Below are 19234 nucleotides of genomic sequence, written 5' to 3'. Positions count from 1 at the left end.
TGACTACACTAGTGGTTTTCAAACTTTTTTTAATAATGACACCCTCAAGTAATTTATTTTATTTTGTGGCATCCCTACTCAATTTTCTGCCTGCTAGATCAGATTCTCTCTCTCTCTCTCTCTCTCTCTCTCTCTCTCTCTCTCTCTCTCTCTCTCTCTCTCTCTCTCTCTCTGTGTGTGTGTGTGTGTGTGTGCGCGCGTGCGTAATATTAAAAAATGTTATATGATAGTTATTATAATAATATAATTGTAAAGATGTACCTTTTTATAATGAAAACCAATGGACTACACAATTACCCCCAGGTTATTTTCAATCTCCACTAGCCTGAATGTAGTAGTGCACAGTTGATAAGTTACTCTGGGTTTACTGCTACCCATATTAAGTACATTGCATTTATCAATGTTAAATTTCAGCTGCCATTTCTCAGCCCATTGACTCAATTTTCCTAGATCTTGTTGCAGTAGCTCACTCTGATGACTGTCATTAACCACCCTACCAACCTTTGCAGCAACTGCAAACTTAGACATTAAGCATGGTATACCTTCATCAATATCATTAATAAATATTGAAAACAGCAATGGGCCCAGCACTGAAGACTGGGGAACTTCACTCATAATATTAGTTCACAGAGAGCAGCACACATTGATAACTACTCTCTGTCTTCTTCCACTTAACCATCCCTTTATCCATAGCAGTAACTTACTCTTAATGCCACATTGCTCCAGCTTGTACAGCAGTCTTTTATGTGAAACAGTATCAAAAGCCTTCCTGACATCCAAGTACAGTAGAAAGACAGTTATCCGGAAGTCAGTTATTCGAAATAATTTTAAAGGCTAATTTTTTTTCAATTTTTTTCAATATTTTTTTTTTTATTAATGGTGGTATTTGAGACAAATGTTTATTATGTTATGAGAGTATTTCTATCTGGTTTTTTAATTTTTTATATCTAGTGAAATGTTGGATTAGGAAACCACGAGTGATAATCAAGAGTTTAGTCATCTGCTCCCATGAACCCAATTTTCCATAGCATATTTTGTTCTCTTCATTTCATATTATGTTTGTTTGTTATTTGTTTTTTAGGAGCATTAGCAACTAAGACCATATTGCTCGGGGATATGCGGTGGTCATTCCCTGACCTTTCTGCATCCTCCATATTTGGTGGTGACGGGCTCGAACCCTGGTCTAATCAAGAAGTGTGTGTGCTACGCACTGCTGCTCCTTCTCACCTGGCTACGGAGGCACCCACATTATGTTTAGTTTAGCTACAGATTCAGTAAGAATAATATCAGTCCGAAATTGTGCAATTTATTATTTTTCTCAATTTTTTACAGTAAAATGTCAACAAAAAGAAACCACACTAAAATGGGCAGAAAAACAGTAAGAATGTGATAAAATCAAAGTGGAACACAACAAACAAAACAAAAACAATCAAACATTATTTTAAAAAATTACTTTAAATTTTTTTCTACATAAAATTTGCAGTAAAATACCTATCCGAATATACATAAATATGTAAATGTGCAAATTTTTATGTATAAATTATTATTTTTTAATTAAATAAATTCGTTTTTTTCACGATATTTAAAGTCTCTTTCTTTTAGCTTAATACATTATAATGAAATTTATTTAGTCTTACCTTACGTTTGATTATCTGTAAAATTTGGCTGTCTGGATGAGGTCTGACATTAATTATTCCAAATAACTGACGCTCTACTGTATATGATATCAAAATTATTTTTTGCATCCAGTTCCTTGGTCACTGCATCATAGTAACCTATCAAATTGGTTAGACAATACAGCCCCTTAACATCCATGCTGTGACTGCAGTATAATTGCATGCCTGTACAGATGGTGCTGCGTTACTTATTTAACCAGCGATTCCATTATTTTCCTGGAACAGACATTAAGCTAACAGGTCTGCAATTACTCATGTCATCTTTTGATTCCCCTTTATGAAATGGGGATACATTGGAACATCTCCAGTTAGGGATCTTCCCTGGATCTAAGGATACTCTCATAATTATGGCTAAGGGTTTGCTTACCTCCTTTGCTGCCTCCCTTAATATATATGGATAAAATCCATCCACTCCAGATCCCTTCTTTATGTCCATCTTCAACAATTTCTCTTTCACTTTCCTTTTAGTTATCACAGTCATTTAGCTCCTCATTAGAGTTTGATAAATGTCTGGCATCCCCTTCCCTAAAGAATTCCTCAGGTGTGAATCTAGTGAATTCAATTTGTCTACAACCTGAACAGGCTCAACAACAGTCACTGCTGTTTTTCTTTGCATTCTTTGCCAGAGACTTCTCATAACCTGCCTTAGCTCGCCTAACTTCCTTTGACTTGATTACAGACTAATTTATATCTACCATAAGCTTCTGAATCACCAGATAATTTACATGCACTTTTCTTCTGTGCCATGTTTCTCATTAGTTCAACCTCCACTTAGGTCTAAGCCTTCAAACCTTTGTTGGTATGAAAAGCTAATAGCTTCTTTGATTACTTCCATGAATGCCTTCCATTTAGAGTTTGCTGTTGGTAACATCATCAGTTGGTCCCACTGCGCAGTATTTAAAAGCTGGCTGAGACCACTGTTACCCTTACAAAAGCAAAAGCCTTTACTCTTGACAGTAGTTATGTCTTTAATTATTGTTTGTTTGTTTCGGGATTTATTGGGCGCATCGGCAACTATGGCCATAGTGCGCCAGTCTTTAATTAAATTTCACATTAGTATACTATGGCCGATCGGGCTAGCTGGATGGATAAAGTGCCTGCCTGGCAACCCAAAGGTCGCAGGTTCGAATCCTGCCTCGGGCTTGGATCAGAGTAGAAAATGCAAAAAACCTTGGGAGGTGCAATATGGCCGATGCGCCAACAACTAACAAAATATATATATATATATATATATATATATATATACTATGATCACTGCCACCCAATGGGTCTTTTACCTGCACATTCTTAATGCACGAAGCATCACTGCTGATAACCACATCAAGAGCTTCCTCTTTTGGCCTCGCTAATATGAACTGATTTTCTGGCCCACTATTTCTCTGTATAGCTGTTTGGCATACTAATCAGAGTCATTAGGCCAATAACACACTCCTACTACCAATTTTGTTTCCCCAGTGCTTATATCACACCAAGCTGACTCAGCATTACACTCGTCATCCATGTCACCTAGAAATTTTGAAGATGCAATCAAGAATATACTGCTCAGGAAATGGAATGCAATCCTTATACAAGTCTATGCAGTAATGGATTAAACAAGGGATATAACATCCTTTCATTAAATACTAAAGAACAAGCAACTCAATAGCAGACCAGCCCAAACAAACCTCTTCGAGAAGCAAAGCAACAATTCACTATTCAACTGTTGCCATTACAAGTGGCAGGCTTGCCGTGGTGATCTTATCCTCCACAGGAGCCCCCAGTTTCTCCGACAAGAACCCATCCACCTAGAAACAACAGGTGTGGTTCAAAGAATTTGACAAATTCAAACTAAAGTCTGGTTCTTAATTTCTGTCTACTTCAACATTGAGATCAATTTCATGGTTGGCTCATCAGTTCGCACAGGTTGCATACCGCTGTACAAGATGTTCTCCAATCGCAGACAACTTCCAATCTACAATGAAATCATTTCTGTGAGGTGAGGATTATGAAATCAGATTGCACCAAATTTAACTCCAGGGACTCACATTTGGTAAGTATGGGCTTGGCACACCCAGGGTCCTGAGCTGAATATCGTCATTCGTCTCTTTCTCAAATTTTTTTTCTTGGGCCAGTGCAGCATAAGCCCCAGGTTTCCTTGCACCATATGTTTAATAATAATAATAATAAAATTTGAAATCAACCTAAAGCCTAGGATGGTTTCGGGCTGATTTCATATTTGGTGCCAATCTGATTTTTCCTTCTCTAGTAATGCTCAAACATCAGAAACATTTTCTTAATTATTTATGAATATCTGTGGGGAGAGAAAGAGGAAACTGAGGCTACAGATCAGGCCTAAAATTCTTTCTCAAAAAAAGAAAGGGTTGCAAAAGTTCAAGAAAGTGCAGCAGGAGATTGTTGTTCAACCCTCGGAATGATGGCTGCTAAGTTGGATATGAATAAGAAGATAATTCATCAAATTCTGCAAGAAGATTTAGGGAAAAGGAAGGACTGCATAAAATTTGTGTTATACACAACCTCACGATTAGTAGATGCAACAAACAGTATCATCACACTAAGACTTCATCCAGATCTGTCGAGACAATTCTAATTTCCTCGACTATACTGTAACTGGAAATGGGAGTTGGGCATTTCAGTATGACCCAGAGACAAAGTATCAGAGCATTCAGTGGACTTAAAACCATCACCTAAGCCCAAAAAGTTTTGTTTAAAGAAGTCGAGGATCAAGATTATGCTGATCATGATTTTTGGCAAACAGGGTGTGATGCACAAGGAATTTGTACCTGAAAGGGAGAGAGAGTCAGTGCTGCATTCTATTATTATTATTATTATTATTAGCTATATGGTGCAAGGAAGCCTGAGGCTTATGCTGCACCAGCCAAAACAAAAATTCCCAAGTTACCCTGAGAGAGAAGTAGAAGTGAATTACCAATAAAGAGAAGAATGATGATATCCAGCTCAGGACCCTGGGTGTGCCAAGCCCATACTCACCAGATGTGAGCCCCCTGGGGTTGATGAACCATACTGGCCCGCTAGATATGAATGGTCTTAATTCTTGACAATCCTGTTCAGTCTGTTGAAAAACTGGACCTGTAGCTGATATGAACCCTGTCCAATTATAATAAAAGCAGTACCAAGGCAAGCAAACCTTTCACTATAATTATTAAAGCATCCTTGGATTCAGTGGAGGTTCCTATAGAGTAGAGATGTGCAAATGCCTCTCCTATTCATTAAATGCAATCAAACGGCAAAGTGAGCAATTACAGACCTGACAGCTTGACTTCAGTTCCAAGGAAAATAATGGAGTTAATGGCTAAAGAAGTAGTGTAGGATCGTCCTTACAGGAATGAACCTAGACAAAAATCACAGCATGGATTTGTTAAGGGGGAGATTTTGTCTGATCAGTCTGATAAGCTACTATAATGCAGTAACAAAGGAACTGGATGTAAAAAATAACTCTGATTTATATTTAGCTTTCAGTAATGTTTTTGGCACTGTTCCACATCAAAAACTGCTACACAAATTGGAGGAGTTTGGCACTGGATAAAGGAATGGTTGAGCAGCAAAAGACAAGTGGTTATAAATAGGTACTGTTCTTCTTGGATTAATATTATTAGTGGAGTCCCTCAGGGTTTAGTTCTGGGCTCCTTACTGCTTTCAATATTTATCTACAATACTAATGAAGGAAAATCAAATTTATTTTCTAAGTTTGTATATTATCATATGTTCACACATCATCAAAGTTTGGCAGGGTGTTTAATGATAGTAATCAGGGTATGCTAGTGCAACATGATCTGGCAAAACTGGACAGAGACATGGCAACTGAGGTTTAACATTGAAAAATGCAACACACAGCATATGGCCAGCAGTAATCCCAGCATAACATATCAATTTCCACCATCTTGAATATGGTACCACATTCATGGTTGTGGAAAATGAAAGATACCTAAGGGCAAATGTACAGTCCAACATGAAGTTTTGATCAATGCAGAATACTACTAGGACATCTCAGTGTTCTGTCAACAATTTTTACCAGGACGGACAAGGAGGCAATTATCACATTGTATAGGGAAATGGAAGGCATATTTTATTATTATTATCCATATGGTGCAAGGAAGCCTGAGGCTTATGCCGCACCAGCCAAAAAAAAATCCCGAGTTACCCTGTGTGTGTGAGAGAGAGAGAGAGAGAGAGAGAGAGAGAGAGAGAGAGAGAGAGAGAGAGAGAGAGAGAGAAAAGCAGAAAGGAATCACCAAGAAAGAGAAGAATGTTGATGATATCCAGCTCAGGACCCTGGGTTTGCCAAGCCCATACTCACCAGATGTGAGCCCCTGAGGTTAAACAAGTTTACTGTCTAAGTTTGCATATGATACAAAGGTTGGCAGGGTATGCAACTGCAACAAGGCCTAGAAAAATTGGACATATGGTCAAGTGGCAACTGAGATTTAGCATTGAAAAATGTAAGGCAATGAACAACAGTAATCTAGGATTATTGCTTCCCAGTGTCATGCATTTTACTGCTGCCCACATGCAAAGTATATTTGAATCTGTTGAATGTATGCACAGAAGAGTAACAAGATCAGTTGAGGACACAAAAGGGTACTCACCAAAAGAGTTCAGTTCTACTAATTGTACTGCTTGGAAACTAGGCACCTATCAGAAGACCTGATTGAGGTATTTAAGGCTTTAAATGGATTGGTAAACTAAATGATAACAACCATTTTACTCTTTCTCGGACAACAAACAAGAGGGCATATACACTTAAATTGATGATTAAGGATGGATGCAGGATTGGCAAAATGTTTACTTTCAGCCAGAGAGTGATTGGTTGTTGGTTGGGTAGTTTAAATAAATTTAAGGAAGACAAATTTATTTAAACTACCCAACCAACAACCAATCACTCTCTGGCTGATGTACAGGTGCTTCAAAGACTATTGATATACATTTCCTAAGTGAGGCAACAATTTCAACAGAAAGGCAGCTAGTTTGTTCTTGTTGCAAACAATGCCCCCACCCATTCCGCACTTGTTATAAAGCAATTTCTGAGGAAATATGGCCTGGTACAGATCAACTGTACCAGGTTGATCTGTACTGGAAGAGTACCAGGTTGATCTGTATTGGAAGAGTAGGGTGGATCAACAGATCCACCCTACTCTTCCAATTTAGCAGCAGAAGCAGACGTCTTCCTCTTTCCCAAGGTGAAAACCCTGCCCTTAAAGGAAAGAGATTCCAAGATTTTAAGGACATAAAGAAAAACATAACCACCTAACTGATCATCATCATCTCTTTTCTGACTCTTTTCAGAAACTTTTAAAATGGTGTAATAGGTGCATTCAATCAGGTGATGATTATTTTGAATAAAATAAACCATTTTTGAGCTCCTTCAGTTTGAATTCTTTTTGGTTTAGTCTCACTTGCCCTAATTCATATGCCCTAATGGTGACCTGCCCTAATCGCATCCCAATAGTAAGGAAGGGGGGGTGCTACTGTCAGTTGCCCTAAGCAAGTATATAATTGCATACCTGCAATCCCTTTCACCCTAATGACCCTTTACAGGGAATTGATGAGAAAATGAGGTAATGCCCACCAGTGTTTCCAACCTAAGAATTCGTACAAATAGTAGCCAAACATCAGAATGACATTTGCTCTTTACAGCAGGGGATAATGCCTATTAAGGTTATTGTTATATTATAATATTAATATTATAATTTATAGTTAAGGTGTGCTGGCTGGTTCAGGATCTTACTGATGCCTATCATCAGACCATGCCGAAATGCTATTTACATGGAGGGAACATTAAAGTTGTTCCTCGATTATTTTGCCAAATGTATACTCTTCATACCATGCATAGAGGCCAAATGTTTCCATTTATTTATATTCTTCTTCCAGATAAGTCAAAATCAACTTACAATTATATGTTCTGATTAATTCAACAGAAAGCAATGCAAATCAAGGCAATGCTTCAACCAAGAAAATTCCAAGTTGATTACGAAAGTGCTGTCATCAGATCCATAGAAGAAACATTTTCTGATGCTGATATTAAGAGCTGTTTATTTCATTTCAGTCAAACGATTTGGCAAAAAGTACAACATTTAGGATTACAACTGGCATACATCAAGGAACAAATCGTCAGAAAGTTAGTGAAGTCAATGGTGGGATTGGCATTGTTTCTTTAGATGAACTAAAGGAAGCTTGGAAAGGAATCATTTGAGAACGTTCACTGCCAGAACATCCTTCATATGAAAAGTGTGAAGAGCTTATAAAATACTTTGAAACAAACTGGATTGGACCCACTGCTCACTTTCTGCCATTATTGTGGAATCATCATGCTAATTTTGGCCCTCGGACAACAAATCATGTGGAAGGATGGCATTATACCTAAAATAAATCTGCGAGGCATCATCACGTTAATATATGGAAGATGATTACCCATTTAAAAAAAAACAACAAGCTAACTTTAAGAGAATACTAGGATTAGTAAATGTTGGAAAACTTCCACCTCGAAAAAACCATAAATATGTGGGCATTAATAAGAAATTAATGAAATTAACAGAAGATAGACAAAACAGGGACATCGATTTACACACTTTTGTGCAAGCAGTCTTCCACTAAATGATTAGTATAATTTAAACTTTAATAATTTGTATTTGTATTTTAAACTTATGTTTATTTCTTTATTTGATATCAAAACATTTATACTTTTGTTTATTAACTAAACAATATATTTTTTTTGTTACTGTATTTTTATTTTGATGTCATTTTTATTTCTTTCATTATGTTTTTGAAGTCAACTTTTATATTTTTATCACTCAACATATGCAGTTGACGTAGTAGTAATAGTAAATGATGTAAGAAAGCAAGCTTATAGTAAGTTACTCTTCTCTGCCCCCCCCCCAAAAACCCTACACAGTTCACCCATTCATACCCTCCAAGAATTTGTCGTTCTTGCTTGAATACACACAATAAAAACAAGATTAGGGCAAGTGGGACATAAGGCATATACTTTTAGGGAAAGTTGGACGTAGAGCATATACTTTTAGGGAAAGTTGGACGTAGAGCATATACTTTTAGGGCAAATGAGGTAACACCATTCTTTTTATTGCATCATTTGAGAACTGCATCAGTCTGGGAACTGTATTGCCAGACGTAATTCATGAATAAGTCAAGACATGCATGAAAATAAATAAAAATAAATAAATAAATAAAATTCTGTTGGTCCAATTTTAATGAAAATCCTTAACGGGAGTCAAGTTTTTACAAAACAAGTAGCTACACTGTTTTGTATTTGATTATAAAATTACATTACCTCAGAGGTTAAACTCCTATAATATATATATACATATATATATATATATATTACATACAAAGTATAAATACCTAAAACCCTATCAAAATTTCACCTTGGGTAGTCAAAGATGGGAATGCATAGCGGCACTTTTAAAGGAAGATGGTTGCATAAGGAAAATGGAGGAACTTATCATAAACTTCGAAATGCAGGACACGTATAAAAGTTCTGAAATTCTGAAAAGAATCTTAGATGATTTTCAAATCTATGTTTTGCACCACTAAGCAATCTTTAGTGGAGGTTAAGTTTGGTGGTAGTGGCGGGCTGTAATCAGATAACAAATCTGCTCGGGATTAGCAAAGCACACAATGAAAATTTGATGTCACTTACAACTTTTCCTTTCAAATAATGCTCATATTTTCTTTTAATTTTTAAGCATATCAAAATGTGGCTACGTCTAAATTTGGTGGAACATTTTGCAGAACAACTTAGACAATGTAAAATGACAATTAAAAAAAATATCGCTCTGTTGTACATCAGCATCCCAACAATATACTAGCACTTTATGTCCAGTGCTGAACATGTATTAAATCACTTTTTTGTTTTTTTTTGTTTTGTTATTTGGTTTTTAGGAGCATTAGCAACTAAGGCCATATTGCTCCGGGATATGTGGTGGTCATTCCCTGACCTTTCAGCATCCTCCATATTTGGTGGTCACGGGCTCGAACTCTGGTCTAATCAAGAAGCGTGTGCTATGCACTGCCGCTCCTGCCCACCCGGCTACGGAGGTGCCATTAAATCACTTAGGTTGCACTTTTAGCCCACTATCTCATGCAACTGCTTTACAAACTCTAGTAGAGAAAAACTGGCAACTCAGTAAATGGTTTGTCATAGATCTTGATAAGGGATATAAAAAAATACATTATTTATGCTTTTGTTATTCCAATAGTAATACTCTCCAGGAAACACCTTAAAATCCAATTATACAGGGTGATCCATAATTTGTGATACAACCAGCAAGAGGCTGATTCTTCATGAAAAAAATAAGTTGAAATTGCAAAATAAAATTTTTTTTATATGAGGCTTCATTTTTGAGAAAATCGACTTTAAATATTAGTTGAGTATGCGTGCACTTGACTTAAACACCGTTGAGTGGACCTCGATACCAACCAATATTTACTCTTCTGTTTGTATACAATATCACAACTTGGTGTGTTTATGATACAACGTCATAATTTGTTATCTTAGTATAGTCTTAGTATCTTACTTATTATCAGTATTCACTATCAGTTTCTATCAACCCATCGATATGGCAAGGTACAGTAGTCGCAAATACATGGACATGCTCCTTGCATTAGAAGCATGGGCTGGAAATGCTTCTGCTGCAGCAAATTATTAGAGAGAGAGAGATATCCCAATCATCATCATCCAGACAGGTGAGTAATTCAAAGAGTAGAGAAAATGCTGTTCGACTGTGTTCGTTCCATTCTCTGCATCAAAACCGCAGATGTCACCGACAACTGCCTAATCATACAGAAGAAATTATGATGGATGTCAATAATACTCCTCATCTTAGTACAAAGATCTTTCTTCTCGGCATCACATTAGCAGATTGACAATTATTTATTTCCATACTAAATGAGAACAGGATGCATCTGTTTCACGTCCAGAGAGTGCAAGGAATAAGAGCTCGTGATTTTGTTCCACAAATAGCTTTCTGCCTTTGGTTAATTATGCATCCACAATTTTTATCACAAATTTTATGGATTGATGAGTCCAATTTTACACAACATGGAATTTTCAACACACATAATACACATTGGTGGGCACTTGAAAATCCTCATGTTATTGTTGAAACGTATTTTCAGGAAAGGTGGGGGCATGAACATCTGGGTTGGTATAATCGGTAATGAAATCGTGGGACCTTATTTCCTTCCAGATAATTTAAGGAGTGCACTGTACTTGCACTTTTTATGCAACGAATTACCTGGACTATTAAAAAATGTATCTCTGGATACCAGAAAAACTATAATTTTCAGGCATGATTTTACTCAGGAATCATTTTACTCAAGAAGTGAGGAACTTTTTAAATGAGCGATACGAACTTTAGATCGGTCTTCGCAGAACAATCACTTGCCCACCACGGTCATCGGATCAAATTTAAAACACTTTCAAATATTAAATTTGAAAGTATCTGCAATTCTACCCAGACACGATAGAAGAGAATACATGAGAGCCTTGTCAATCAATTCAGCACTGGAAAGATTGTGCAAGGCTCAAGGGGTAGAATTTTTTTTCAGTGTGGTCTGTGCTTGTTAACAGGAGAGACTGCTTCTACAGAGAGAGGATACACTTAAATAGAAAGGGTGCAAGAATATTTGCTGATGCCATCGAGGCAGTGTTAGGTGGGTCAGAAAACTGCTAGCTTGAGTGGATTCACAGACTAAAAGGTTAAAACTAGCCGCAGGCAGCGGTGAAGGTGATTCTTGCACAACTTCTATTAGAATAAGTAGCAACCTGGAGCGAGGGGTGCTGGGGATTTCAGGGACTGATGACAGTCATCGTGAAACAGGTGGGTATATGGGATGTGTTAGAGTAACTAATAATAAGGATAGGTACATGTATACTTGCATGTATACCGATGCTAGAAGTATAAAAAATAAATTTGATGAATTTGAAGTGCTGGTCAAGAAGATATTGTGGTCAAGAAGTGCTCATCAAAGGAAGATATTGATCGGATAGCAGAGACGTGGTGTCACACAGATATAAGGAATGCAGAACCGGAATTTGGGGAGTACAATGTGTACAGAAAGGACAGACGGGATAGGAAGGGAGGAGGTGTTATGCCGTTTATTAAGAAAAACATAAAATTCAAAAGAAGTGCATCCAGTTGATATAGATGAACAGTGCACCGTTGAGTCAGTTTGGTGTGACACAAGCACTGCAAAAGCAAAAATAAGAGTAGGTGTGTTATAGGCCTAATGACTCGAATGAGAACAATGAACAATTGTACAGAGAAAATAGAGTGGGCTAGTAAATCAGAATGTCTTATAATGGGGGATTTTAACTTCCCAGATATTGACTGGAACTTGTGGGTTGGTCACTCACACACTAGTAAGACTTTTGTGGATTCATTGGATGATTGTTTTCTGCAGCAGCATGAGGGGCAACCAGAGAGGGTAATACTCTTGATCTGGTTATCAGCAGTGATCGTTCGTGTATTAAGAATTTGCAGATAAAGGAACTACTAGGTGGCTGTGATCACAGTGTACTGATGTGGGATTTACTTAAAGTCGTAACTACCATCAGGAGTAAATAGCACTGGAATAATGGAAGGGTTTTTGCTTTTGTAGAGGTGACTACAGTGATCTCAGACAGTGTTTATAAATTCTGTACAGTAGGACCAATTGATGATGTTACCAACACCAATTTCTAAATGGGAAGCATTCAAGGAAGTAATCGTGGTAGCTACTAGGCTTTTCATACCAATTAAGAAATATTGTTCAAGGTTTAGGCCTAAATGGTTATCAAATGAACTAATGAGACTCATGACAGAGAAGAAAAATGCATGGGATGCATATAAATTATCAAGCAACTCAGAAGCCTATGGCAGATATAAGCTAATCTGTAATCAGGTCACAAAGGAGGTTAGGCAGGTGAAGGCAGATTACAAGAAATCTTTGGCAAAAGATACTAAGAAAAACAGCAAGGATTTCTTTACTTATATAAACTCTGAAAGGAAGAGGATGAATCTGATTGGTCCACTTGATATCGATGGTTGATGAGCGATTACAGACCAGTTAGTTTAACTTCTGTTTTGGGTAAAATAATGGAGTCACTGGTTAAAGATGAGAATGAGAATTTTGCATCTACATTCACACATGAGGAGTTATTAAGGTTTGAAAATGGCAGAAGGTTATCAAATTGTAGCAGGGTGCTTAATGATTTTGTAATAACTCAGAGCAAAGTGGAGGAGAAATTGTTGAAGTTAAACATAAGAAAGGCACCTGGGGTGGATGGGATCTATCCAGTTATATTAAAGGAGGCGGTAAAGCAACTAAGCAAACCCTTAGCCATAATTATGAGAGCATCCTTGGACTCAGGGAAGGTTCACATGGACTGGAGATGTACAAATGTATCCCCAATTCACAAAGGGGGATTGAAGGCTGACATGAGTAATTACAGACCAGTTAGTTTAACTTCTGTTTTGGGTAAAATAATGGAGTCACTGGTTAAAGATGCATCGCAGGATTATCTAGACAAGACTACAGCAATAATTCAGACACAGCATGGGTTTGTTAAGGGAAAGTCTTGTCTGACAAATTTGATAGGATATTGTGATGTGGTTACAAAGGAACTGGATGCAAAAAATAATTTTGATATCATATATTTGGATTTCAGGAAAGCTTTTGACACTGTTGCGCATGGAAGACTATTGTACAAATTGGAGCAGAATGTTATTAAGGGTATGTTGCTACAATGGATAAAAGGATGGTTAAGTGCGAGAAGACAGAGGGTGGTAATCAATGGGTGCTGCTCTTTGTGACTAATGTTATTAGTGGAGTCCCACAGGGTTCGGTGTTGGGTCCGCTGTTGTTTTGTATTTTTATCAATGATATTGATGCAGGTATATCAGGCTTAGTGTCGAAGTTTGCAGATGGTACAAAGGTTGGCAGGGTTGTTAATGACAGTAATGGCAGTGTGCTACTGCAACAGTATTAAGGGTACTGCAACAGGATCTAGATAATTTGGGCAGATGGCCTAAGAAGTGGCAACTGAAGTTTAACCTTCACAAATGCAAAGTACTGCATATGGGTAGAAGTAACCCCAGAGAAACGTACTGTGTTGTACTGCATTTAAGGTGGTAGAAGATGAAAAAGACCTGAGAGTAATTGTGCAGTCAGATATGAAGTTTTCTGAGCAATGCAAACAGGCTGCCAGGACAGGTCATGGGGTTTTGTCAATGATATATAGGAATTTTTCTAGCAGGGAAAAGGAAGTGATTGTCCCTCTGTATAAGGAAATGGTCAGGCCACGTCTTGAGTACTGCGTACAGATCTGGAGGCCTCATTTTAGGAAGGATGTAGATTTGCTTGAGCGTGTACAGAGAAGGGCAACAAGATTGGTGAGGGAAATGAAGGGATCCTCTTCCCAAGAGAGTCTTAAGTTCTGCAAATTGCAGTGGCTGTAGACTAGGCACCTGTGTGGTGATCTGAATGAGGTGTATAAGGCCTTGAATGGGTTGAGCACACTGAATTCTGATGGGATCCTTCCACGTGTTCAGATTACAAACCTAAGGGGGCATAAATTCAAATTAAGAAAAGCCAGATGTATTATAGATGTGCGAAAATTTGCCTTTAGCCAGTGGGTGGTTAATTGCTGGAACAAACTTCCATCTGTCGTTGTGGAAGTTGATAGGTTAAATAAATTTGAGGAGGATCTGGTGTGATTTTTTTTTTTGGCTGACAGTGGTAGTAGCAGTAGTAGTAGTGGCATGTGATGCAAGAAAGCAAATGTATGAGCTTATGCAGCATCAGCCAAAAAAAAAAAAAAAAAATCACACCATTCCCTCCAAATTCCTGTCCCGTTCCTCCTTAAATTTATTCAACCTATCAACTTCCACAACGACAGATGGAAGTTTGTTCCAGCAATTAACCACCCGCTGGCTAAAGGCAAATTTCTGCACATCTATTCTACATCTGTCCTTTCGTAATTTGAATTTATGCCCCCTTAGGTTCGTAATCTGAACAAGTGGAAGGATCCCATCAGAATTCAGCGTGCTGAACCCATTCAAGGCCTTATACACCTCAATCAGATCACCGCGCAGGTGCCTAGTCTCCAGCCACTGCAATTTGCAGAACTTAAGCCTCTCTTGATAAGAGGATCCCTTCATTCCCCTCACCAATCTTGTTGCCCTTCTCTGTACACGCTCAAGTAAATCTACCTCCTTCCTAAAATGAGGCCTGCAGACCTGTACGTAGTACTCAAGGCATGGCCTGACCATTGCCTTATACAGAGGGATAATCACCTCCTTTTCCCTGCTAACAAAATTCTTATATATCATTGATAAAACCCCATGACCTGCCCTGGCAGCCTGTCTGCATTGCTCAGAAAACTTCATATCTACCTGCACAATTACTCCCAGGTCTTTTTCATTTTCTACCACCTTAAGTGTAGTACCACACAGTTGGTACGTTTCTCTGGGGTTACTTCTACCCATATGCAGTACTTTGCATTTGTCAAGGTTAAACTTCAGTTGCCACTTCTTAGGCCATCTGCCCAAATTATCTAGATCCTGTTGCAGTAGAACACTGCCATTACTGTCATTAACAACCCTGCCAACCTTTGCATCATCTGCAAACTTTGACACTAAGCCTGATATACCTTCATCAATATCATTGATAAATAAACAAAACAACAGTGGACCCAACACCGAACCCTGTGAGACTCCACTAATAACATTAGTCCAAGAAGAGCAGCACCCATTGATTACCACCCTCTGTCTTCTCGCACTTAATCATCCTTTTATCCATTGTAGCAACATACCCTTAATACCATTCTGCTCCAATTTGTACAATAGTCTTCCATGCGCAACAGTGTCTAAAGCTTTCCTGAAATCCAAATATATGATATCAAAATTATTTTTTGCATCCAGTTCCTTTGTAACCACATCACAATATCCTATCAAATTTGTCAGAAAGACTATCCCTTAACAAACCCATGCTGTGTCTGAATTATTGCTGTAGTCTTGTCTAGATAATCCTGCGATGCATCTTTAACCAGTGACTGCATTATTTTACCCGAAACAGAAGTTAAACTAACTGGTCTGTAATTACTCGTGTCACCCTTCGATCCCCCTTTGTGAATTGGGGATACATTTGCACATCTCCAGTCCGTGGGAACCTCCCCTGAATCCAAGGATGCTCTCATAATTATGGCTAAGGGTTTGCTTAGTTGCTTTGCTGCCTCCTTTAATATAACTGGATAGATCCCATCCACCCCAGGTGCTTTTCTTACGTTTAACTTCAACAGTTTCTCTTCCACTTTGCTCTCAGTTATTACAAAATCATTAAGTATCCTGCTACAATTTGATAACCTTCTGCCATTTTCAAACCTTAATAATTCCTCATGTGTGAATGTAGATGCAAAATACTCATTGTTTGTTTGCTATATGAGCAGGATCATCAACAGTCGAACAATCGATGTCAAGTTGACCAATCAGATTCATCCCCTTCCTTTTAGAGTTTATATAAGTAAAGAAATCCTTGCTGTTTTTCTTAGCATCTTTTGCCAAGGATTTCTCGTAATCTGCCTTCGCCTGCCGAACCTCCTTTGTGCCTTTAGACTGATTACAGATTAACTTATATCTGCCACAGGCTTCTGAGTCGCTTGATAATTTATATGCATCCCATGCATTTTTATTCTCTGTTACGAGTCTCATTAGTTCATTTGACAACATTTAGGCCTAAACCTTGAACAATATTTCTTAATAGGTATGAAACTTTTAGTAGCATCCACGATTAATTCCTTGAATGCTTCCCACTTAGAATTTACGTTGGTAACATCGTCAGTTGATCCCACTGTACAGAATTTAAAAACTGTCGCAGACCACTGTACTCGCCTTTATGGAAGCAAAAACCCTTTCCTTTACCCCTGATGGCAATTAAATCTTTAAGTAAATCCCACGTCAGTACACTGTGATCACCGCCACCTAGTGGTTCTTTTATCTGCAAATTCCTAATACATGAATGATCACTGCTGATAACCAGATCAAGAGTATTACTTTCTCTGGTTGCCTCTCGAACATGCTGCTGCAGAAAACAATCATCCAATAAATCCACAAAAGTCTAACTAGTGTGTGTGAGTGCCCAACCCACAAGTTCCAGTCAATATCTGGGAAGTTAAAATCCCCCATTATAAGACATTCCGATTTACTAGCCCACTATTTCTCTGTACAATTGCTCATTGTACTCATTCGAGTCATTATGCCTATAACACACTCCTACTCTTATTTTTGCTTTCGCAGTGCTTATGTCACACCAAACTGACTCAACAGTGCACTGTTCGTCTATATCAACTGGATGCACTTCTTTTGATTTTATGTTTTTCTTAATTAACAGCATAACACCTCCTCCCTTCCTATCCTGTCTATCCTTTCTGTATACATTGTTCTCCTCAAATTCCAGTTCGGCATTCCTTATATCAGTGTGACACCATGTCTCTGATATCCCAACAATATCCGCCTTTGATGTCTTGACCAACACTTCAAATTCATCAAATTTATTTACTATACTTCTAGCATTGGTATACATGCACCTATTCTTATTCTTAGTTACTCTAACACATCCCATATACCCACCTGTTTCACGATGACTGCCACCCGTCCCTGAAACCCCCAACACCCCTCGCTCCAGGTCGCTACTTATTCTAATAGAAGTTGTGCAAGAATCACCTTCACCTCTGCCTACGGCTACTGTTAAACTATTAGTCCTTGTATCCCCCTAAGCTATCAGTTTTCCGACCCACCAACACTGCCTCGATAGCATCAGCAAATATTCTTGCACCCTTTCTATTTAAGTGTATCCCATCCCTGTAGAAGCAGTCTCTCCTGTTAACAAGTACAGTCCAGGCTGAAAAAATTCTATCCCTTGAGCCTTGCACAATCTTTCCAGGGCCGAACTGATCGACAAGGCTCTCATCATATACTCCCTCCTATAGTGTCTGGGCAGAATTGCAGACACTTTCAAATTCAACCCTAATTCACAGCTTTTTTTCATCAGTGACCTGTACTTGTTAAGTAATTCTGCCGGTCTCCTACTCTTGATATCATTAGTGCCAACGTGTACAACTATATCACCTTTTGTGCCCTTAAAAGATGATATCTGCTCTACAACGTCATCAACCTTTGCCCCTGGCAGACATACCCTGGTCCTGTTCCACCTATCCTTTTTACAAAGGATGTTTCCCGTTTCCCTGACAATAGAGTCACCAACAACTACTAGTTCCTGAGGGACCAGCGCATTCTGCCTTGGGGGTTGTCGCTGTGTTGCGTGATGACCAAGTTCAAGCTCTGGCGTTGATGTGGGCAGCTGAGTCATGCTGCATAAGCTCATACACTTGCTTTCTTGCATCACATTCCACTACTACTACTAATCGTGTATTCTGAAAACATCAACAGTCTTGTACAATTGAAGGAAAGAATTGTACTGCCGTTCGAAACACACTGGAAAAGGCTTCAGGTAATCTAGTGAGAAGAGCCAAGCTTTGTATGCAATAGATTGGGCAACATTTCCAACATTCTGAAACTAATAAAAGGAAATATCGTGTCTCATTTTAATTTACATATCCTATGTTAAAGTACGCACTGGACACTATAAACAGAAGAGTAAATAGTGGTCGGTATCGAGATCCGCTCAATGGTGTCTTAGTCAAGTGCACGCGTACTCAACTAATATTTAGTTGATTTTCTCAAAAACGAAGCCACATATGAAAAAAAATTATCCCGAAATTTCGACTTATTTTTTCATGAAAAATCAGCCTCTTACCGGTTGTACCACGAATTATGGTCCACCCTGTATAAGTTCCCCATTTTAAAAAAATATACAGTACTTAGAAATTTTTGAAAATAATACACAAATAAATAATAATATATTGTAAAATAAGTTAAAATAAAAAAATTTCAGAGATTATTTACCAGTTACGAGATCCTTGTTTTGGTGACACCCATGGATAAATTAAAGGAGGACTAGTTAAGGGTTTTTCTTTAACCTTCAAAAATTCAACGTCTGAATCAGTATACCTGCATTTATACTTATTTTCCAGTTCGGTCAAAATTAAGTCATTACAAACATCCTCCTCTGATCTACTTATTTCTTCAGCTGTTTGATTACTACTCTTCGTTTTTTCGTTCGCTGTTTCAACTAGTGAGGCCATTTAGGTAAACACAATAGCCTTCAAATTCAAGCTACAGACAATTCACAGTAAAAAAAATTTCAATCCCAACAACTAACTTTACACAAACATGAAAACAACAACAACGCTCCCACGTGGTATACATTTAAAAAGAAATAAATTCTTAGAAAATAACTGTCAATTGTCATATCATGAAAATCGCTTAAATCAAGCCCAAACATGATCCATTTAATAAAATATTAAAAAAATAACAATAAAATACATAAAATTCCGTTTATACTACGAACATCATCGTTGCAAGAGGATTAGATCCATTCAATGTATACCCATGTTAGACCGATTGATCACTATCTCTAATTCACAA

General features: G+C 37.9%; 1 protein-coding gene across 1 annotated transcript in view; it reads right to left on the bottom strand.

The window, feature by feature from the left end:
• LOC150086998 (uncharacterized) overlaps positions 1 to 18981 on the bottom strand; it is a 31037-nt gene extending 12056 nt beyond the window's left edge. Inside the window, exon 1 of the mRNA XM_090372887.1 lies at positions 18653 to 18981. Within this exon, the coding sequence (XP_090229013.1) occupies positions 18653 to 18891 (239 nt within the window). The 5' untranslated portion in view covers positions 18892 to 18981. The remainder of the gene's footprint in view (positions 1 to 18652) is intronic.
• Between the last annotated feature and the right edge of the window lie 253 nt (positions 18982 to 19234).

The sequence above is a fragment of the Mastigoproctus giganteus genome, chromosome 4 (genome assembly GCF_048544385.1).
Source record: "Mastigoproctus giganteus isolate SK-2022 chromosome 4, ASM4854438v1, whole genome shotgun sequence".
Classification (NCBI taxonomy): domain Eukaryota; kingdom Metazoa; phylum Arthropoda; class Arachnida; order Uropygi; family Thelyphonidae; genus Mastigoproctus; species Mastigoproctus giganteus.
The sequence above is the reverse complement of the archived record's forward strand: the minus strand, read 5'-3'. Positions and strand labels throughout refer to the sequence as shown.